Source organism: Alexandromys fortis, unplaced genomic scaffold (genome assembly GCF_014885135.2).
Source record: "Alexandromys fortis isolate MF-2015 unplaced genomic scaffold, M_Fortis_MF-2015_v1.1 scaffold_99, whole genome shotgun sequence".
NCBI lineage: Eukaryota > Metazoa > Chordata > Mammalia > Rodentia > Cricetidae > Alexandromys > Alexandromys fortis.
In genome coordinates this window covers 2,947,247-2,972,483 of record NW_026067982.1, presented here as the reverse complement: position 1 = coordinate 2,972,483, position 25,237 = coordinate 2,947,247, and the positions used below count along the sequence as shown (strand labels likewise).

Here is a 25,237-nt window from a genome sequence, read left to right as displayed (position 1 = left end):
TTAGAAATACTATGGTGGAACTTTATACTTTGTACAGTATTTAAAATTTTTCTCAACAGTTTAGAGGAAAGTGCCTTCATCATTGGATACGTATAACCAACACAACATAAAAACCTTTACTCTAGCTTTAAACTTTGCAACAATATACATTTGATTTAAATATATACCTATAAAAATTGTCATCCAGGTTGAAAAGAACCATTAACACTTACGTCTAAGTGAAGTGTGCTTGGATTCAGCACCCAAAGTATCCACACCATGAAATATTTGTACATTGAAGAGCATACATAATTAAATTCTTTTCTACAAAGAAAAGTCGATAGAGAACGAACACTTAAGATGCATCCCTGAAGAAATTATTTTAAACCACATCTTAGTAAAGGGTCTTAACCAAAATAAAGAAACTTTTAAACTCTGAATTAACAAAATAGAAAGTGGGCAAAAGACGCAAAGAGATTTTCATTTAGGAGAATAGACATACCATGAATAGACACATGTAAAGTTATTGAATTTCATTAGCCGTTAGGTGAATACAAATCAAAATAGCAATTCAATTTCATTGCACACTTGGGAAGTGAATGTCATAAAATGATAGCACTTCCTACTGAAGAGGATGTAGATAAACCAGACACTCATACATGTTAGGAAACAGAATTGTGGAGCCACTTCTATATTGTGGATCATTTCCTTACAAAATTACCTATCATGTTGCATTGATTGTTTAGCATTTATCCCAAGGGATGAAACCCTATGCTCATGCATAAATTCTATGTGATTTTGGTCTTTGCAAAACACCAAAACAGGAAAGTAAATGTTTTTTAATAGGTGAATAACTAAACAAAATTTTTATATTCATACTGTGAAATATTAGTGACATATCCAAAGGCAAAATAATGAACTACTGATGAGTGATCTTAGGATCAAGCCAAATGAGTGATGCAAATCTTTGAAATGAAAAGTCTTGGAGATAGAATAGAAGAAATAGGAGAAAGAAAAATGGTTGCTGTGTATGTAAATATTAGCACAAGTGCCTAGATAGGTGGATAAGTGGTTGGGAGCATGAATTGGTCTTGCATAAGACCCAAGTTCATTCCCAGCACCCACATTGGACTGCTTACAGCCATTTTCAACTCCAGCTCCACGGAACTCAATGACCTCTTCAGGGCTCACCAGGTATTTGCATTCCTATGCACATGCCCACACACCGATATACACAAACAAATAATTGATCTTAAAATAATTTTTAAAATAGTCAGTAAGCCTGTTTGAGTACCATATATACTCTTCTTGGCCATTTGCATATCTCCATTTGTGATATGCCTGTTTTAGTCATCTTTATAAACATTAGGTTATCTGTCTTGTCCTCATTTATTAGCGGGTGTACCTAGCATGCCCTGGATATATGTTCTCTGATATATGTATTGAACATACGTATTTCCACTGTCCTTCCTGTTTTTACTCTTTTAAAAGTGTCTTTGCTGAGCAATATTTCTAATTTTGATGATTTAACTCTTTAATTCTTTCAATTACAATTAATAGGTAAATATTTCATGGTTGAGTAAATGATTCTGAAAGAGTTCAAGTACTAATATGAATTAGTATAATGAATTACTAATATGAAGAGAAAATTATATTTTAGCAAGTAGTACAATTTTATACTAAGTATTTTAAGAAAGAAGAAATACTCAGAACTTTTAAGTCTGGAAGATCATCTTTGAGTATCAGAGAAAAACCTCAGTAACGTATTTTATCTTAACTTTCTTATTGATATAGTATATTATCTAAAATAATAATAGTGTGATAGCAAATATGAGTTCTATCAACTATGTTCTATTAACTGACTTCACTAACAATCTAGTTCTTTCATGTGAAATTCATATTGTTAGATCAGTTATAAAAATGTTAGACAGAGGTGTTATTTTAAATCAAATTCTAAGTACTTTTGCAAGTAATGCCTGTTATAAAAGGAAGTTAGTAATAGTCATAATTTTTACAATAAAGTAAGCAGTACATTCAGAAAGGGGTGTTATTCAAAGAGCAGAAACAGTTACCAACTACTATTTAAACTTTTATTATCATTTTTATTTTTAACCTATTTTTACTTTTTTATCTTTTATTGAAAATTTCCACCTCCTTTCCTCCTCTCACTTCCCTCCCCTCCCCTCCTCCCCTCCTTCTCCCTCTCCAGTCCGAGAAGTGGTGAGGGTTCCCTACTTTATGGGAAGTACAAGGTCCTCCCTGCTCCCCCCAGGTCCAGGAAGGTGAGCATCCAAACAGACTAGGCTCCCACAAAACCCGTCCATGCAGTAGCATCAAAACCCAACGCCATTGTCCTTGGCTTCTCCATCAGCCTCCACTGTCAGCCACATTCAGAGAGTCTGGTTTGATCACATGCTCCTTATTTAAACTTTTGTTCATTTGTGTATTACTTTTCTCTTAGGCAAATTAGAGATACAAATTTAGCATTTCCTCCAATTGCCCAAGCATTATTTTTAAGTTTTATCTTTATTTCCCACTGATGGGAAAGGCTACTTCAGAATCTCCTCCATTTCTCTTTCAGAGCCCAACTATTGAAATTAATGTCTTATGTCATGATGTATATATTTAATTTTCAATAAGTATTTATTAATTTAGACTTCTTTGACAAAACTCTTTGAAGCCTATCATTACTTTTGCTAAGTATCTTGCTAGGAGCTATGAATGTAGTAAAGCAAATATTATTTTTTTACTTGTATATTGAGAGAAAAGTTATGATATTGTCGTATTTAGGATATATACAAACAGATAATTAGGAGAGTTGAGATACACATAGAGACCAATTCTATGCCTAGTTCTTGGCATAGCCCTCTGAAATCCTAATATATAGGGATTCTGGGGAAATGTTTGCTTTGCTCTTTGCTTTTGGATTACAGTTCTTGATGCAAAGCTCCTAAGTGTCTTTGTGTTTCTCTTTTTGTCTTTTGAGATAAAATTTTACTATGCAGAGCATAATACAGTCTGTAAAATTTCATAATGCTGCTTATAGATTGGATCAAAGTTTGGCCTCAGTTTGGTAAATGGAAACACAAAGAGGCAGGAAAGTTAATAGTCAGTCCCATATTAACCTTTTTTTGTCCCAAAACAGCAGGTGTGTCTGGGTCCTCTCAGTCTCTCTCTCTTGGTATGCATGGTAAGGCAGCAGCCCTAGGTACATAAAATAGTCTACTGAGTGTTTCTTTTTATGCAGAACATCTGAATGACTTCTGATATGATGGGAAAGCAATGAATTAATATTAAGTTATTTTACTATAGAATATATAACAAAGAAACCTATGATACCTGTTATGGTGGAATAGAAGAAATGTAAATTCTAGATGTAAGGATTGAATAAGGTTATTTAAGTAATTTGTTCTTGAATTTGAAGAATAGTAAAATAATTGTTGTAAATATACTGGTAAATATATGTAGTAAGAAACTTAAAAAAGTTAATGTCCTAAGCTACAGTAAATGATATACTTTGTAGAAATTTCTCAAAATGTAGGAAATGTTACTGAAGAAACACTACCCAGGGAAATATAAAATTAAAAATATCGACTATTTTAATCTTTAACATTTGAGTGACTTGAAAATCAGTATAGGACTTTGATGTTAAGAGTAGTGCTATAATGTAATTGCTGCAAAATAAACAGAACTTTTTTCTGATTGTTATATAAGAAAAATAGTACAACTGGAACAATTAACATTTCTACTCCTCTAGTAACCCAGAATAGATATCAGATTCTGTTTTAAATAGTGTAAGGTAGTGTCACACTAATAGTAAATACATTGTTACTCAAATATTGATTAGTTTCCAGTGATTACCTATGGGCTTTTTGTGGTTTTAAATTTTTCAGTATCTTAAAGCATATGGCACCAAAACAACTAGTATTTGAAACTCTATCACTACAACAAACAAAAACAATTTTATTAAAGGCATGCATGCAGACAAAAACTCCCATACAAATGAAGTAAGTAAATAGATTAATAAATGATAGGAATTCGCTAACCAAAACATAAAGGTATTTAGAGTAAAATAAAAGACTATTAGAAGAGAAAACAAGTATTGAACACTAACAGATTACTTAGGCATAAAGAACAAGATGGGAGGGTTTTTATTTTTGAGATTATAATATAATTATATCAATTTCCCCCTCACTTTTGTCCATGCAAACAAGCCATAGACCCCTTCTTGATTGCTCTCTTTTAAATTTATGGCCTACTGTTACATTAACTATTATTACATATATATATGTACATACATATATATTCCTAAATAAAGCCTCCTCAGTCAGTATAATATTACTCATGTATAAGTTTTCATGACTGGCCATTTGGTAATGGATGACCATTTAGTGTCTTCTTCCTTGAAACAAATTATTTCTTCGTCTTTCAGAATTCCTTAGTTTCCTGTAGTTCTTTTTTTTATTATTATTTATTTATTAAAGATTTCTGTCTCTTCCCCACCGCCGCCTGCCATTTCCCTCCCCCTCCCCCAATCAAGTCCCCCTCCCTCATCAGCCCAAAGAGCAATCAGGGTTCCCTGCCCTGTGGAAAGTCCAAGGGCCACCCACCTCCATCCAGGTCCAATAAGGTGAGCATTCAAACTGCCTAGGCTCCCACAAAGCCAATAGGTGCAGTAGGATCAAAAAACCCATTGCCATTGTTCTTGATTTCTCAGTAGTCCTCATTGTCCACTATGTTCAGCGAGACCGGTTTTATCCCAGGCTTTTTCAGATCCAGGCCAGCTGGCCTTGGTGAGTTCCCGATAGAACATCCCCATTGTCTCAGTGTGTGGGTGCACCCCTCGCGGTCCTGAGTTCCTTGCTCGTGCTCTCTCTCCTTCTCCTGATTTGGACCTTGAGATTTCTGTCCGGTGCCCCAATGTGGGTCTCTGTCTCCTTTCATCGCCTGATGAAGGTTAATATTCCGGAGGATGCCTATATGTTTTTCTTTGGGTTCCCCTTATTTAGCTTCTCTAGGATCACTAATTATAGGCTCAATGTCCTTTGTTTATGGCTAGAAACCACATATGAGTGAGTACATCCCAAGTTCCTCTTTTTGGGTCTGGCTTACCTCACTCAGTATACTGTTTTCTATTTCCAACCATTTGTATGCAAAATTCAAGAAGTCCTTGTTTTTTACTGCTGAGTAGTACTCTAATATGTATATATTCCATACTTTCTTCATTCTTCCATTGAAGGGCATCTAGGTTGTTTCCAGGTTCTGGCTATTACAAACAATGCTGCTATGAACATAGTAGAGCATATACTTTTGTTGTATGATAAGGCCTTTCTTGGGTATATTCCCAAGAGTGGTATTGCTGGGTCCAGGGGTAGGTTGATCCCGAATTTTCTGAGAAACCGCCACACTGCTTTCCATAGTTGTTGCACAAGTTTGCATTCCTATCAGCAATGTATTAGTGTACCCCTTTCTCCACAACCTCTCCAGCAAAGGCTATCATTGGTGTTTTTTATTTTTGCCATTCTGACAGGTGTAAGATGGTATCTTAAAGTTGTCTTGATTTGCATTTCCCTGATCGCTAAGGAAGTTGAGCATTTCCTTAAGTGTCTTATGGCCATTTGAACTTCTTCTGTTGAGAATTCTCTGATGCCTCATGGTCTTTTCACTGTCTCCTTTTCATTTTTTTGTATTGTTTCTTTTCTTTATAATTCATAGGTATTGTTAAAAAGAAGTAAGTAAATTTTAAGCAACAAGTTAATTCATGTTCATACTTCCTCCTTTTGATAGTGAGTAGATTAGTTAACTCTTCTTTCCTCTTCATATTCATAAATAAATATATATGATATGGGAGAATAAATAACAATAAACTCTTTTTTATTATTACTTTAAAGAATACCATTCGTAAACTCTTCATAAATACTCCTATTAGGAAGTAAACTTTATTTTCACATACTTACCGTTTTATCTTCTTCTATCTAGTAGAATGGGGCAGAAATTCATAAAATGTGCATTCTGATGTCTAGATATCAATTCTCTCTTTTTCTCTTCCTCCCTGACTTCTCGTTTTTTGACACTGGGTTTATTTATTTAATATTTTTGACTGTCCTGGAACTCTCTTTTCGACTAGATTAGTCTCGAACTCACTGAGATCCACCTGCCTCTGGCTCCTAAGTGCTAGCATTAAAGCAATCACCACCTGTCTTAGTTTTTTTTTTTTTCAAAACTTTATAATGTAATGTAAGGATATATAGAATAGATAAAGGTCAGAAACTATACGGAGGTAAAAGCCTAGTGGTTTGCACCAAGCCCTCAGCCATTTTGCTAAGACGACCTAAGATTCTTCTTCTCCAGTTAAACCAGTATTATTTCAGTCCAGAGGTGAACCCCCTCAACCCCACAACCAAAACAGCTGAGCCAGAAAACAAAGAATTTGTGAGAAATAATAGATCATTTTTTGTTGCTGTTATTGCTTTTTTTATGCACTAGGTTTTCTGGTATACATAATGCATCAGAATAATATATGTACAGTTATTTCATGGTTTACATTATTGCATTCTTTTTTGCATTATCTACTTCTAATTTCTGCTGTATTACTTTTAAATTGATCTGTTTTTCATATTGAGTGACAAAATAGTTCTGAAAGTAAAAGTGCTGAAATAAAATGGAATGAGAAGAAAAACAGAGAGGTTTTCTAGTTTCTTCTCATAACTTCTGTGTTTTAGAAACACTTATTTTATGCAGACAGCTTCTTCCTGATCTTCCTTAGGCTCTTACCTGTGGTCAGCTTTAGCTCTTTGGGCATACTTAAGAAAAAAGTTTTTAAGTCTTTGTTTTGTAAGGAAAATTTTTAGCTTTCCAGGGATGGCACTGATGACCATTGTAGTAATATGACAAACCAGATTCAGAAAGACAAATGTGTGTTTTGTCTTATATGAAAAAGTGAAATTTATGCCCTGACAATGCTTAAGTATGCATGGGCAGTCCATATATGACAGTTCTGTTGAACTTCCATATTGGCTTTCATGGTCTAAGTTGATGAGGACTATGGACATACAGAATCTATATTTAAGAAATATGGAGAGGAGAGTATAAAAATAGAACATTACTAATGGGTAGGGAAGATAAGATAATGGAAGGAGGATGAGCAACGTCTGTGGTATATATATTATAATAAAATTCATTTTGTCAAGCAAATATATGCTAAAAATATAAGCCCTTCTCCCAGTTTTGTATAATGACTCTGTCTAGAAATCTCCTTCCACACTTATGTTTGTATTAAAGCAGAAGTGAACCAGTGCTATCTTTTCAGTAACCCTCTTCCTTTTCCCCTGTCTGTGGGCACAATATATATATCCTAAGCTGGCCTTGAATTTGCTGTCTCCAGCACTACTTTCAAATTTGTAATTTGCCATTGTTGGCCTCCTGAGTATTGGGTATTATAAACGTGTGCCACCACATCAAACCTGGCTTTCAAGGTTTTCACTTTGGAGAGATCATATGTGGTAAATAAATATTCTTCTAAATTAAAAACTGATAAATCATTAGTGAGTTTCATTAGTATATTTTACTATGTTTTCATTAATATGTTCTAATTAACATTTAAAAGTATATAATGACTTACTCTACTTTTATATTTCTAATCCAAATATTAGATTGGTTGAATCTCTGAAAAACAGCATTATTACATTTTCTTTTTACCTTCCCTTTCCTTATTGTCCAGTTTTAGTTTATTATATGAACATCAAAATAAACCTAATTGAACAACATCCAGGCCTTAATGTAGAGTTTAATTCTAAATCATTTCAGGAATAAAGATGAAAAATTGGAGACAGGGAAATACAAAGGCCTGTTTAAGCATGAAAGAGATTTTACAGGTGCAGAAGCAAACAGTAGGATAAATTTGCTTTCTAATTAAGTTACAGATTAATAAGTGCTCTTAGGATATAGAATTAAATAATAAAAATGGCAATCTTACCAAAAGCAGTCTACAAATTCAATGCAATGCCCATCAAAATCCCAGCAAAATTCTTCAGAATTGTGTGGTATACTTGTAATATGCTTTATATTATAATAATAAGCAAAATAATGCTTCATTTTTATAAAGACATATACTGAAGTATTGTCTGTCTTTATTTGTACAGGTATACCTATGATGGCCATAACTTGTACCAAATGTGTGATTACTGAATCAATCTTTTCTGAACTCAAAGTAGTTGCCTATTGGAAACATGAATTGGTATCAATGGTGTGGTATATATATTTTATTTTCCAAATTTTACAAAATTGAACACATCCATCTGCCTGATTTTATTTTTTTGAGTACCCTTTGACTTACTTCCTGTAGTCATGGTGTTTGGTTGTGTAAAGAACAAGTAGGGTATTTCCTTATAATTTCATTGACTTTTTGCCACAAGATGGAAAATTTTTTATAAACCTTTACTATTCATGTGATTTTTTTATGAATTTCTGAGGCCTCTACCACATTTCCAATCAATAATTGATCAATTTCTGCTTTACCTTGTGCTGTAGGACCTAGCAGACCCATATGGGATTGAATATGTGTTGTGTATGGGATGATTCCTATTCCTGATTATGTCTTGTAACTGAATAAGTAATAAAGTCAACTCTGCGTCATCTGGTATAAATTCAGCTGTTTCAATATGCAAAACAACTTTCTGCATATTACGAATTGGTAACTATGTGGAGAGGTTTCTTAAAATCCACTAGTACCATGAGAATAGCATATAATTCTGACTTTTGGACAGAATCATAAGGGCTTTGATCCACTTTACTTAAATTTTCTGATTTGTAACCTGCCATTCAGAAAATAAAATAAAATGATTTATTTGCATTAGTATAGAATGTAGGATCTCCATTTATTGGTGTTTCCTATACAGTTTGAGGAAGGATCTAGTTCTGTTTATAAGTTGTATTCTCTTGCTTTTGAGATAGTTGTTGTTAATCTCTCCCCCCAAAAATTACTACAAGTTCTTTGCCGGGGTTCACTTCCCATATTTTGTCAATTTCGTTATTAGTGACTGGTACTACAGTTTCTGCTTGGTCTATTCCTGCTAATTAATGAAGTCGTTATTTTTATTTTAGAATTAAATCAAAGACTTTTTCCATATAAGTTTTAAATTTTTATTCAGTTCATTTGGAGAAAAGATCCATTCTAACATAATATCTTCTCTCTGCATTAAAATTTCTGTAGAAACTGTTTGGAGGGTAGTATGACTATAAAGCAGTTAAGCTTCAGATCCACACAATCCACATGTGCCTTCTATAAATTAATTCTCTCAGCTACAGCTGCTAATTTCCTAGGCCTCTTTAAGTCCTTGTCAACATCTAAGGTTTGGCTTAAATTAGTCAGTTCATCAGGTTTTATCCCAATAGTTTGCCATAGCTTAGAAATGTCTCCTAGCAGTCTTTGAAAGTAATTAAGAGTCTGGACTTGATCTCTCCTATTTGCACCTTTTGAGGTTTAAATTTTTTAAAACCTGTTTTATAGAAAAACATATAGTTATCCTCCTGGATATAGCCTAAATTATTAATAGAATCTCTGCTTTGTGTTTTTTCATAAGTAATTTGTAATCCCCAATAAAGCAAAATTTTCTTTATTTTTTTTCAAACATTCTTTCTAAAGTATCTATATTTATTTAAATCATCTAATGAGATTCACCCATGTAATGGTAAACTATAAATTGTGGAATTTGCTTATGTATTATTTCCATCATTATGCTATTTTGTATATGTCTATGAGTTGTATAGCTTTATCTTGAGGTAGATCATTTCTGATCTTCCTGAGTAACTGCCATACTGATTTCCATATTGACTGTACAACTTTCTGCTCAAACCAGCAATAGATAAGTTATTCTCTTACTCCACGTTCTTCCCAGCATGAGCTGTTATTCATTTTATTGATCTTAGTCCTCTATCAGATGTATTCTTGGTTAAAAATAAAAATAAAATCTTTTCTGCATTTTGTAGTCTGTTGCTTTGTCTGAATGATGTGTCCTTTGCCATGCAAACACCCCTCAGTTTCATGAAGTCCATTTATTAATATTTGATGTGAGTGATATTTGTTCTTCTCAGAAAGTTTTTCCTGAGCAAATGAGTTCAAGACTTTTCCCACTTTGTCTTCTTCCATGTTCAGTGTATCAGGTTTTATGTTGAGGTCTTTATTTGAATTTGAATTTCCTGCAGGGTGTAAATATGAATTTATTTGCATTGTTTTAAAGTAGCCATTCAGTTTGACCAGCATCATTTATTGAAGAAGCTATCTTTTTGCCAGTGTGCATTTCTGGCTTCTTTATCAAGGACTAGTTATCCATCAGTTTGTGATGCCATGTCTGAGTCTTCAACTCAATTCCCTTGGTCAGCATGTCTGTTTTTGTGTCAATGCCATGCTGGTTTTATTACTGTTGCTCATTAGTACAATTTAAGTTCAGGGAAACTAATACATCCAATTTCATTATTCTATTATTCAGGATAGTTTTTCCTACTATGTGTTTATTCTAACACAGACTATAGTCCACAGGTTGGGCCCAATTATTATTTAAGTTCTACTTTTTTTAATAAAATTCTTTTAAAATTAATTTTGAAGAATACAAAACTTTCCTCACCTCAAAATATTTATTTTCCTCACCACAAAATATTCATTAATGGGTAAAATATAAACATAATTGAGATTCTATCAACATATTTACTTTTTTTGAATCCATAATAGAAACAAGTATGAGACTACTTTTTTGGATTTATAATTAAGGTATGAATATTTAGGTGCTAGAATTGATTTTGTCAAACAAGATTTTTTTATTAGCATATAGTTTTCAACTTCTTTAATGTATCGGGGTAAATGAATGCAGACAAAAATTGTAATAATATATACAGCTTTAATTGGGAAATAGACTTACAGAACCAGAGGTTCCAGCGGAGAACAGGAAAGCAGAAGGGGCGGCCGGGAGCGCGCCCACAATCTCTATAAGTAAAAAATATCCTCGGGGGACAAGTAGGTGATTGGCTGGGTCTCTCCTACATCTCCCCTTTTGTCTAAATAAGATAGAGCCAAACCAAATATAAATATATACAATAGTAACAAATAATAAATATAACAAACAATATTGAGCAAGAAACATATAACAAAAGTTTTGTTAAACATTCTATCTCAAGGAGTCTAAATAAGGTAGAGAGTAACTACAATTATCTAATCTTTAACTCCGTCAAAGATCTGAGAAGAGAATTAATATTACTTAACAAACGAGAGATATCCAAAATGTGCAACAAATGACAGAGACAACAGACTACCTGGGCAATCACCCAAAGTCTTGTTTGCAATGTTGAGTCAACCAACTTTGGCTAAGGCCTAACATAACTGACATACCATTATTAAAGACAAGGAACTTTCTTAGAACTATCCTACCCTGTCTTGGCAGGATAAGACAGTCCTGTTTTATCCACTTATGGATATTTTGTATCTTTGTCAGTAGTTGAGGTATGAGTTTTTCTTAACCCAAAGGCCAGTTTTGCCAAGAAGACAAGCTCCCAGTGGAGTGTCTTTGGTACTCAACGTTTTCTCGAGAGTAGGGTGGTGTTACTGTCGGAGCCCGTTTGGGTCCAACACAGATTCTCTAACTAGACTGGAACGGAGTCGTGAGGAATAATCAGACACAGCTTACATCGTCATCATGGAAAAGGCCAGAATCCTCCTTTATTGTCCAAACATCTTATATACCCACACCAAAATGAGCTGGAACACACAAAGGCTGTTGCCTAGGCAACCAGGTGCCTGGGCTCTGGTCACTTCTGCATCTAGCAGTCAGGTAGGCCCTGAATTAGCATCTCTATAAGACAACCTCCAAATTGCATAAGGAAAGAAACCCCAAACATCCTGACCAGTTTCAGTCAACACCTCTTCTCAGGTAATCCACACTTCAACAAAAGAAGCTAGGAGCAAGACAACCTGGCTTTTGTTAAGGGCACAGACAGCTTGTCTGAGCTATGTAATCAGCTCAAACTAGGGCAATGGCTTTTGTGTAATCTCGAAATATGCGCCCACATGTTACCAGGAGTGATTGTGTCTCATTGGCACAGAATTCTAGGTTAGATTAAAGGCCATTTTCTACAGCTCTTCGAAGAGGCTGAAGATTATATTATCTATACTAAATATAATCTCTATGTATCTAAAAGACCTGATTAACCTAAAAATAAATATGACAAACATATAATTCTCAATACCTATCTAACTTGAAGACTAAGAGAATAAACAACTGTGCAATATATGAAGACAATAATCTTCAACTGTAAACAATGTCATTACATATCAAATGTAAACAATGTTATTATATAAATAATATCAGAGGTAGAAATGTACATTGTAATATGGTAAATGTATCAATACAATATAGACAAAGTTATAAGCATGCTCTTATACAAAAATAGAAGTAGGAACACTCACATTCAATATTCAATATATCAATATACAAGAAACAGTACCAGTACAATTTTCTAAAAACAGTAATTCACAAATACCAATCATCCCATCAAACCAGTTAATCCCCTCCCCTGCTTTTTTTAAGTAGAGCATGAGACTCTAAATCTCAGGGTCATAGGTTCTGGCCCCATGTTGGGCACCAAGTGTATCGGCGTAAATGAATGCAGGCAGAAATTGTAATAATATATACAGCTTTAATTGGGAAATAGACTTACAGAACCAGAGGTTCCAGCAGAGAACAGGAAAGCAGAAGGGGCAGCCGGGAGCGCGCCCACAATCTTTATAAATAAAAAAATATCCTCAGGGGACCCCACCATACAAGTAAGGTGATTGGCTGGGTCTCTCCTACACTTTAAACTTGAAAATATTTGAACTTGAAAAAGTAATGGTGAAAAGACCTTTAGATACGCTATTTAAGTACATAACAAACAAATTATAAATGATGCCATTTCTCATCAGTTTGGTGTTTGATTCATCGTTTTCTATCATTGAAAAAATAAATATCACAAACTGAATTATATTTTGGTCAAGTGTGAAACTTTTCGGAATTGTCCTTTAAAAAGTCTTTATTTATTATTTATTTATTTATAAACTTTATTTTTAACTTTATTTTTATGGGCATTAGTATAACGATGTCAGATTCTCTGGAACTGGAGTTACAGACAGTTGAAGTCTTTATTTATTGTTGAAAGAATCTTGTTTCAATGCTGTTTGTGAAATGATTAGTTAGAATTTTGAGCAAACAAGTCAGTTTTTCTGTGTGTTCATTATCTTTTAGGAAACTCTCATAGATTGGTGTGATGAAAAGGAACTTAATTTGATACTAACAACTGGAGGAACAGGGTTTGCTCCACGAGATGTCACTCCAGAGGTAAGCAAGAATGCCTTTTTCATATTCAAGGAATAAACTAGTTATATTATTTTTTATTTTGTTTAAAATTTTCATATTACTTCTAAGAGTTTTATAAGCAAAACTATTACTTATTACTATGACAATGCAAATATTTGGATATAGAAGAGTTTTTGAAAATATTTCCTGACTTTATTTTTATTTACCCTTGAAATTATTGAATATGAGGAACTTTGAACTGTTCTAAAAATTAGTCCTTCATTTGCTTTTAGCAGCTACACATCAGGAGGTTATAGCAAATTTTAGCCATTTCAATTCAAATTTAGATCTGGTTTGTTTCTTTTTGAAGTACCTTTGTCATATATCTCAAAGTACAGTATATAATTATTATATATTTATACTAAATTTACTCTAAATTCATGAATAGGCAACATATTTTCCATATTTTAAATGTGAATATTTAAATATAGAACTTAATAATCTAAATAAAAATACCTATTGTTTCTGCTATAGTAAAAAGAAAAATTAGGGAAAGAATGAAACATGAATTCAGAGAAAGGGTCTTTAATTTCTTTTTTAAAAAGCCACAAATGTCAGTCGTTACTATGGAGTAGTGGAAAAACTTATATTACCATTATGATTTGCTTGCCGTTACCCTCAAGTAAATGTTTCTCATTCGATTTCAGCTTAATATTAACTATGTCCTTCTATTTTCAAACCAATATACTATTGTATCTAATGCCTTATAAACAGGTTTTTTCCTTCTCTTAATTTATTAAATAGTTATTGTCTTCATATATTTTTAAATTTTGATCAGCATTAGATTTCACAAGAATGCATGCATAAATATAGTTTGCTAGGCCCCTCCCCTCTCTTTCTAGTTGAAATATATTGGATAGATTACCAGAATTTGTTTTGCAAACAAATCTTTATGTGACATAGATGTTTCTAATCCGTAGACTGTACTTGTAAATTCTGAGTACTACTGTATACTTTTTGAGAATATAGTTTTCTAAAACAAGTACGAAAACTTTTATTGACTGTTCTCCTATTTTAGTATATTTCTTTTTATATTGTTATAATTAATATTATAAATAAAAAACATTTTCTTTCAAAAATTATGAAGAGTTGTTTTGTGGTAGTGTTAAAGTAGCTGCATAAATCAAAGGATTCTCTTAGGAATCTGTTTAATTTCTCTGTCCTAACTTGACATCTAACAATAGGTGGTCATTTGACCATTTTTGTTATATGAGACTAACAAGAAGTTTGCAGGGAAAACTGTCTTTGTAGAGTTGTGGTTATATTTTATGTTGTTTTCTTTGTAAAGAAACCACTTATATGAAGGTAATTGATTTGAAGAATTTGGATATTATTTAAATGATATTAAGCTTGTATAATGAGTCCATAGTTTTTGTATGATGGTTTGTTACGTTCACACTAGTATTAATTTTATATCAGAAAAAGAAGAAACTATAAAATTCATTCATAACCAAATAATAGTGTTATTTTTAATTATAAGGAAACAGTTTACATCACTAAGTATCTTATTTACTGTAATCTCATTACCTATTAATCCTTTTTCTTCTACTGACCAGCAAGGTGACCGTAGGTGGCTGGATTCATTTTCATTAGTCATACATGTATGGAATATTTTTCTCACACTATGTAGTTCCTCAATTATTTATATGCCAGTTTCGTTTCATATCAATTACATTCGATTTTGACTTGAAGTTGTTCAGATTATCCAAATTCAAAGCTCAGAATCACAAGATTGTCTTTACATCTGATGTCATCAATAAATCTGGAATTCCCCAGATTATATATACTTTGTTTTTCTAAAAAGCCTGTGGATTCCCATATTTCTTTCCTGCCAAAAGATCATTAACTAGAATGGCATACAAAACTTACTTATTAAAGATGTACAATTCAGAAGAAGCTTTATTGAAGAGAGACATAATTCAATATATAGGAAGGAATACTAAGAGAAATCCCGTGCTTTGTTCAGATATGTTACAATTATCCAAATGCATTCACCAATTTTTGTGTCATGTGAATCTTAATGATCAATGGCTTTTGTACCACTCACACTGATAACTTTCTATGAATGAGACTGAAAGTTTCAACATTCTGGTAACTGAGTGTTTCTAATAACCAGCACTTTCCAGAGGCTTTAGAGATCCTCTTTGTGAGTTAAAACCTTGTGATGGATAGGAAAAGGTACTCACTCCTATAACTTAGGAGATTTCAGGAGTATGGGGATTATGCATATAGATCCAGGATTAATCATTTAACCACTCGCTTGTTTAGTTTCCTTAAAATAAGGGAAATTGAATTATCCATTTTCCTGGGGTTCTGTGAACATTTTTAAAGATTTGTTTTATCATTTATGTTTATTGATATGTGGCAGTATGGTGCATATATGTATGTAAGTATATATATGTGTGTGTGCATATATATTCATGCATATAAGTATATATACATACACTTACTAAGTATACATATATTTACATGTATATATATATATATTTATGGAAGTATTTGTATAAGTATATGTATATGTTTATATACTTAGATGCATATATACAAACACACAGAGACATATTCATATTAGTGTAGGTGCTCAAAGAATTTAGAAGTAGCTGTCAATCTCCTGGATCTAACATTACAGGTGATTATAAGGTACATGATGTGGGTGTTGGAACCAACCACTAAGCCATCTCTGCATTCCCAGCTTTCATTAAACTTTAAAAAAATTAACCTCAGATGTAACAGGTTTCATTATGGCATTTTCATAATAGTTTGTTTTGGTTTGTCCTCTTTTATTTTGCTCCCCCCATCTCTAGTCTGCCCCTAACCCTTCAGCCTCAAGAAGTTTCCTTTGAAGTTCATGTCACATGCATTCAATTGTTTTCTGTTATCCTATTCCTCCATTTTCCTTTAAATCTCTCACTTTTGATACCATTTTCTGTGTCGATGAACTATATTAACACTTTCACATGGAAATATGTATTTAAACTTAAGTTGTAAGTATTTGATGAAAGCCACGCCTAAAATTTTATATGAGTTTGCTTAAAATAGTTAAAAATTTTCTTTTATTGGCTATGTAAGTGCCAAGTTGTTGGGGAGGGTTTTTTAAAAGATAACTACTAAACAATTAGTCTTAATAACGAATTCAGAGTCTATCTATGAAATCTTCAAAATCCTGTGAAATTGATTTTTAACTATTAAGCATTATATTTGATCCTTTCCCATATTTATATAATTCAGGAATTTATACTACTCTAATATATTATTTTCTTTTTAGTACTATATGCTGATTAAGCTCTCATTATGACTTTTATGTTTCATATATCAAAAATGGAACAGTATTTTGTTCTTAAATATTATTTATTTACATGAAAAGCAGACATGTTTGTAATCTTTTATGCATGTAGTAACTACCTATATAAAGCATAATCTTATAATCTCTGTATGTACTCAGTATCTTTGTTTAAAGCAGTGATTTATTTCATTATTAATAACTTAACCTTTATTGTTTATATCACTTTATATTTTACATATATGAGAGTGCATCTGATATGAATATCTATGACAAAAGCTGTTTAAAGACTTTAATAAATAAACATTTAAAAAAAAAGGCTTGGCCTCCAAAACAATTTTTCATTTCCTTTATACCCTTTAGTAGATACAATTTCCATACTATTTTAAATATAAAAGCATGTTTAATAGAAATTATAATTTTAATTTTGAACGTAACTGTATAACGATTTGTTTATATATTGAGTATCTTGTGTATTTATACCCAACAGAGTAGAGGGTATTGCTAGGCACTTTTATCTATATACAACTGTAAGTAACAAATTTTTTTAAAATAGTGTAAGAGCTTACAATTATACAATGATACAATTATTCATTTGACATATACAAATAATGCACAGTTCCTCTTTATGGGACTACTATTTTGAAATTATTGTCAATTAGTTTGAGATACAAGCACAATTATTTGTCAGATATTTGTGCTATCAGGGAAGAAACATGAAGAATGAAAATTATAAATACAATCAAGGAAATAAATCAAACTTATTTCCAATTGGTATGGATTATAAATGAAGTAAAATTTAATTAGCTTAGATTTCTTTCTAATTCTAATTTAAAAGGATATGGAAATAGAAGAGTCTATAAGGTTGTTTCATGTTACAGCCTTAAGGCTATGAGCATTTATTTTCCCTAAACTATGGATTTGTTTATACTTTTTAGCTTTGTATCATAGAATATCACTCAGTTGATAACTTTATGCCTCTTTCATCTTAAATGTAGAATTCTATCAAAACATATATGCTAGCATAATCACAGTCTTTAACTTTTTATCCTCATTTTAACAGGAAACTTTTATATTTATAGATGTATTTCATTTCTTTGACCTGACAGTTGGGTAATTTGTTTGCACTGTAAAACACTAAGAATTATAAAATTCTATGAACATAAGGAACCATTGTTATTTATTAGCTCTTTATGTTCATGTATTGCCTTAATCATGTATATCCAAAAACCATTATTATTTAGACTTTTCTACACATAGTTCTGTCATAGTAGTTAGAAATCTTTTCCATGAAAGATCCACTTTGTTAATCAAAAATTAGTGCTATTATATAATTATTTGTTTTGTCTTACCTTCTTAAAGTTCATAGTTTTCAGAATTTAATTATGTTTACCTTAAGACAGATTTTTTCCTAATCATTAATCTTCTTTCTTACAATTCTTAAAAAACAAGAATTCAGTTAGTTATTGTAAAGAAGATAAAATTGAGTTTAGTTACTAATTACCTTTTAATCTTTCTCAATTTTTTATTCTATTGAAAGTAAAAATTTACATTTAACAATTTCACCTAAAGGGGGAGGGGTAAAAAAAACAATTTCACCTAAAAATTAACACCCATCATTTTAAAAGCAAAACAGCTCTTTATAAAAGAAGCACAGTGAAACTAATGCCTTTATTCATTTGTCTTATAAAGAAAAATGTAGTATGACATAAATCATTTGAATTATTCATTTACTGTTAGCTGCATATCAGTTTTCTCTAGAAGACATTGATTATTTCACTGCATGTATCATATATTGATACTTTAGAATATTTAACTGCAATATATGTTATGACCCTTGACACACACACACACTCACACACTAAAAATACACATGCTGTGCATATTCTTTTATAGTTCTCTGATTTTTATTAGTTAAAAAAAGAAATACCCATTAAGCTTAATAAAATGTAAAGCAGCTGAAATGAATTAGACTTGTAAATATGTCAAATCTCTTCTTTGTGAGTAGAATCATGTGACAATGTCAAATTGCCCACAAAGCATAATACTTAAAACCTTTATACTTGAAATATTTTAAACTAATCTGAAGATCTCTGTTTTCAGATTTGGTAGCTACATTTGAGATTATTTTAAGAAGCTATCCTGTAATTTTCATGCAATTGTTCTAGACGTAAGGACTATGTTCCCTTGCTGTATTTTTTCTATATATGTGTATAGAAAACAATTTCCTGTAAGTAAAAACTTTTATATGTTGTCAGAAGTGCCGGGATTTGAGTACTGGCTCTACTACTTCGTGTAAAATTTGAGACAAGTTAAGCTATTTAAGCCTAAATTTTCCTTTCTACTGACTTCACTAATGTCTTTCTCTCAAAATTTTTGTTTGTCACAGTAAATAATGAAAATAGTCATTAATAGGCTTTGTTGAGTCTGTATATGAAATAAGGATGACAGTTGACATTTTCCTACTATTTTAAGACATGGGACAGAAAAATAAATATAATGTACATGATATGAGAATTATTTATAGCTGCTGATAACCTGCGTCTGAAGGTTAAAAAGCTGTTTTATTGCTCTATTTTGTCTTAGGTCTTTAATTCCATTATTAGTTTAAGTTCCTATAACTTGGTTTGAAATGACTTCGGTGTGTGAAAAGATAGCTTTTTATCAATGGCTACCAACTAAATTAATCTATCATTGACTGTTGTATGAAAACACAAACAGGACTGGGGAAATGACTCAATCAGTGATGAACTTGCTTTGTAAGCATGAAAACCTGAGTACAGATCCCTGGCACTCATATAAAAGTTATATAAAAGATAGATACAACAGCAAATACCTATAAACTCGTCATTGGGATTGGTGGTGGTGTAGATGGCAGATCTAAGGAGCTCATTGGCCAGTAGCTCCAGGTTCAGTACCGACCTCAAAAATGTGGTGTAGAGCAATAGAGGAAGATACCTGATGCTGACCTTGGCCTCCACACATGTCTTCAGGGGCTAGTGCACCCATATACACGAGCACACATGATGGTGATGCATATACACATGCACACAAGCACAAAGATTATGCATGATTATTACATACCATATGATGTTTTGATATATGGCTCTTACATTGGCAGAAACAGTAGAAGCCGTCTTTATTGGTAGAGTCTCAAATTAATTTTGAAAAACAGAAGTTTTTGAAAAAATAGTTCTATTGCAGAACTCAAACATATGTATGAGCTTTCACACTGCTAATAACTTCATTCCTTGATTTTATTAAACTTTACAAATAGTTATGAAGCACCTTGAGCTTTGCTGAGCTTAGTGCTAAAGTATATAATTACATGATAAATCATAACAATATAAATCTGATACCAAAAATATGCTACTAATTCAAGCCAAAAGATTTTCTTTTACAAAACACTTCAGTATTTTATAATTTAAAATGGTAGAAATCAGTTTCAAATATGGAGAGAAGAAGGTATTACTGATGGTAATAAGAAAAGTTAAATTTATGAGGACTGTTAATATGAATATAAATTTCAAATCTTCCTGTGTAGAGCAGAGGACATAACATTGTGTATAAGAATGAATAATCTAGATTTAATGTGTGTTTTAGAATGCTTACAGGAGGACAATGTAGAAATAACAAAAAGTAATCGTCGTAATTGAGAGATTGCTTAGAAACAACAACTTATAAATACATTATCTCCAAATAAGACATTAAGATCATACCTCCAAAACCTAAAATGTCCCCTTGGAGTTAGAGAGTTTGCCTAGTTGGTAAAGTTCCTGCTTCATAAAGCAGGGCAGTCTAAGTTCAGATATCTAGAACCCCATAAAGAGTGGGGCATGATGATGCACACTTGTAATCCTAGTCTGTTCAGGCACAAACAGGAGACTCTCTAGAGCATGCAGATCGAATTGTCTTCCTAAATCAGCAAGGTCAGGATTCAGCAGGAGGCCTTGTCTTGTTAGATAAGGTGGAGAGCAGTAGGGACAAACACGGGACATTGAACTTCTTGCACACATGCAAATACCATAAATGCACACACAACATGGGCCCGGTCTAATTTCACATTTCTCAAGTATGTATCAACAAACAAGTCAAATTGTTTATTTTTGAGAAATATTTTTATATCCTCATTTTTAAAGTAGGAGGCATCGTGTGTGATCATAATTCAGAAGTAACGTGCTTGCCTACCATGATGAAGGCCTTAGACATGAGTTCTGACAATGGGGGAGACTGGAGGGAGGGACAAAAGAACAAAGGCGGGAAGAAAGAAGCATCCTGATTTAGTCTGCCAGTCTAGTAACTGTCCTCACCATTATTTGTGCAAAAACTGCTGATAAGTACATTTCAATTTTGTTGATTTCTTTGTGAATCTCAGTCAGTACTTTCAAGAATCAAGACAATCAATAAATACTGATTTTTCTTAGTCTTCTATATCTACCATTTTCTGTAAAATTGCTGTTTGTAATTATGAAGAAATCACAGTATCAGAGTTTTAGGAAACAAAAAACCTTCAGGTTTAAATCCTGAACATGTCCATTTTATCATTCCCCATCTTTTGCCTGAAGATCTGAATCAGTATTTCTTCATGAACTTTCATTGGTGGAAGATTCCTTATTGATTGAAAACCCAAACATATTAAGATAAGTTGACACCATTATGACTTACCTACGTGTTATTGTGCTGCTTTTGGCTATGCATAAGAAAAAATTAATTTTGTATAACAGTATAGGTCGAGGAATACAACATTTTCTCCCGTCTTCAACTTTTTTTAAAGTTACCTTTTCATTAATCTTTCAACAAAAATAAGCATTGCCTCTTACATCAGAATTTGGAAAATGAGGTAATCTCAATCATTTTATATGTAAACAATTCACAAATAAAATAATATCTTCAGCTTTCTTTTCTTTTTTGTTTTTTGCGTTTGTTTTGGTTATGTTTTTTTTTTTTCTTTTTTGAGACAGGGTTTCTCTGTTGCTTAGACCAGGCTGGCTTTGAACTCACAGAGATCCACCTGCCTCTGCCTTCTAAGTGCTAGAATTAAAGGCGTGCGCCGCCACCACCTGACATCCTCGGTTTTCTTAAATATATGCTTTATTGGCATACCTTTTCCATGGAAGAATGTGTTCTAAGATTTCATAATGCCCTCCTAGGGAAGAGAGATCATACAAATTATGGAATACTTGCTTTCTAATTGACATTCTTCCTAGAATTGTAGTGTTGCCCTTGTAGCTATTTTTAAGGCAATGTGGACAAAACAGTGTTTTTTGAATTTAAGTCAGAGCCACATTTTACTAGTATGTGACTTTATGCAGTTTATGCAAAATATACTTTTTGTACCTAGTTTTCTTATGTTCATGATGAACTCTGAGTGTTTAACTCGTAGAATAATTATGTGAGGTAGTATAAATAAGCTGGTTTTCATCCATTATTTGTTAATATAAAAAAGAACACCTTGATTTATTTAGCTCACAGTGTAAAAGACTGAAAGTAAAGGTTTGGTAGCTTTATTGGTCTTGCCTCTAGTGTGGGTCTAATAATGGATAGAATCATAACAAGAATGTAAATGAGATTAAGAGTTCACATTGCTGGGCAGAAAGCAATTCAGGCTTATGAAACAACACAACCTGAAGAGACTTTAAAGGACAAACAAGGGCTTTTCAGTTCTCCTTTGAGGGCAGTAAGACCCACAGTCTTAAGTACCCCACCCACTAGTTTCTACTTTTTAAAAGTTTCATATCATAACCCAGTATCATCCCAGTAATGAAAAGCCTCTAACATGTGAACTCTTGGGAGAAGAAATCATATCCAAACCACAGCTAGCTCCCCAAGTAGTATTTGCCTCACTCTGTTGTCCATGCTATCTTAGGACTCTTGAACTAAATCAATCAGTCTTCCTGCTTTAGCCTCCCAAATATCTGGGATTGCAGACATGTATAATAACTATACCTACTTTCCTTTTAATATTATCTGCACTATCAACAGAAACATAAGTGAATAATGGTTCGTTAAATATTGAACAGACTTACCTGAAGAGGAAAAAAAAGTGTAGTTGTAGAAGAGGCAAAGGAAACAACAGAGTGGACCTACTACATGCTCATTTTATCTTGAATTTATTAGAGTGCACAAATGGATGACATTACTTTCCAGCTAACACTTGCACATATGTGTGTGATGCTTTTTTCTTTTGGCTTTTTGAGGGGCCCACCACCCAGCTCCCAAATAAAGCACACGTAGAACCTTAGCTTTGCTGATTTTTTGCCAACCTTTCTTAACTTAAATCATCCTATTTTTTCCCTCTTGGGTTTTTTCTTTTCTTACTTTTGTATGTTTTCCTTTCCTACATACTCCATGGCTGTCTGTGTTGCTGTGTGGCTGGCCCCAGTCCTCCTCTCCTTGTTCTCTCCTTACTCCTCCTCTTCCAGATTTCTCCTATTTATCTTCTCTGCCAATCCCACCTATCCTTGCTCCTGCCTCGCTATTGGCAGTTGACCTGTTTATTAGGACCATCAGGTGTTTTAGACAGGCAAAGAATCACAGCTTCACAGAGTCAAACAAATGCAGCATAAACAAAAGTCACACACCTTAAAATAATATTCCCCAACACACATGTATTGTTATAAAAGAATAGATGCTAGAATAGCAGAATAGTCTCACAAGATGCATGTTAATATAATTAAAAACAAAATAGCAATATGCATTTGGTTGATATTAACACTAAACACAGATTTAGCTAGAGACATAGTCTTACTATAAGACTTGAGAATATTCCTTTCAGTCTGATTATAGACAGAAATCAATAATGTAAATTAATCTATATTTGATATCATCTATAACTATAAAATATAATATTGGTCTAGCACAAACTTTATTATAGTTTCAACAAATATATACACACATATATTACCACGAACTTAAAATAGTATCACTTTTTTAACGTGACAGTGTTATTTTATGATTTTATGTTATTACATGATATAGACCTGATAGGAATTGATAAAATGATTCAGAGACAAATTATTTGGGATGATTCTAATAATTATGTCAGTGTTATTTCCTTATAATAGAACATAGCAAAAGCATACCTGCTATTAAATATGAAAGAGTGGCTGGAGAAATGGTTCAGGGGTTAAGACTGTGCAAAGGACCCGTGTTTATTTCTTTTCATATTGGGTCATTCGCAGCTGCCTGTGACTACAACTCCTGGAGGATCAGATACCTCTGGCCTCTGTGAGCATCTGCACTCTTGTGCACAGACACACATCCATACATATAACTAAAAGAAAAATAAATATGTATGAAATGAAAGAATTAGCCAATATGCTGGAATTTTCAATTTCAAATATTATTAATAGCACACAGGTAGGAATTGTCAGAATGGATATGTTCCTTCAAAGGATGCTTAGAAGAAAGCAAAATAATGTATGAATGTTTACTGTTACCTGTTTAACTTCACTGGGAAAGTTTGACCAAATATAAAAATAAAAATGCAGAAGAAGCAGTTAAGAATTCTAAGAGGTTTAATTTACATAAAAAATAATTTTCCAAGAATGAAGAGACTGTAGTGATGGTTGTCACTAAGACAGTTTTGTTGTCTACCCCTCATATTCTTCACTTCTTTCCATCAGTTTGCAGCAAATAACATAATATTCTTGTGTGTAACAGTCCTCAGGATTGGACTTTATGAAGGAAAAAGATAGGCCACTACTAAGAAGTGGTTCTGTACAGAATTTTTCAAAGAGTAGAATTATTTGTCATGAAGTTTAAATATTTGAGCTAGGTGAAATAGGTTCCAAAAAAATCTAAATTATACGAAAACTGTTGTTAGATTTAGTATTTTTATAATGTATCATTTTTACTGTAATGTATCTCTTGCTTGCTATTTAGGACTCTGTTGAGATGGGGCGGCTGGGCTACGTTCCTGGCACCCAGCCACCTGCATGGCAGCTTTACCCGAAATAATTACACGGAAACTGTATTCTTTTAAACACTGCCTGACCCATTAGTTCCAGCCTCTTATTGGCTAGCTCTTATATATTGTTCTAACCCAATTGTAATATTCTGTGTAGCCCACGAGGTGGCTTACCAGGGAGGATCTTAACCTGCGTCTGTCTGGAGTGGGAGAACCATGGCGACTCTCTGATTCAGCTTCTTTCTCCCAGCATTCTCTTCTGTTTACTCCACCCACCTATGTTCTAACCAATAAAATGGGCCAAGGCAGTTTCTTTATTATAAATAACCAATGTCCTTCCTCCATCATTATCCCTTTTTCTGTTTAAACAAAAAAAAAAAGAAGGCTTTAACTTAACATAGCAAAATTACATATAACAAAACAGTTATCAAGCAGAATTACAGTTACAATATTTATATCTATTTTATCTCTTATCATAACTAAGGAAAACTATATTCATTCTTCAACTCCATCAAAGACTCCAGAAGGATATAATAATACCTAAGTAAACAGGAAATCCAAAACTCTAGAAATGACAGAGACATCTAGCTGCCTGGACAGTCACCCAAAGTTCCTCTGTACCGTTGGGGCATCCATCTTCAGCCTTCAGGCCCATAGTATCCAGCAGACATTTCCATGAAGCAGGAAATT

General features: G+C 32.8%; 1 protein-coding gene across 1 annotated transcript in view; it reads left to right on the top strand.

Annotated features, from left to right (window-relative positions):
- Positions 1–25,237, top strand: part of Gphn (gephyrin) — a 326,333-nt gene that overhangs the window by 105,028 nt on the left and 196,068 nt on the right. The window contains exon 4 of the mRNA XM_050158607.1: positions 13,248–13,340. Coding sequence (XP_050014564.1) covers positions 13,248–13,340 — 93 coding nt within the window. The remainder of the gene's footprint in view (positions 1–13,247; positions 13,341–25,237) is intronic.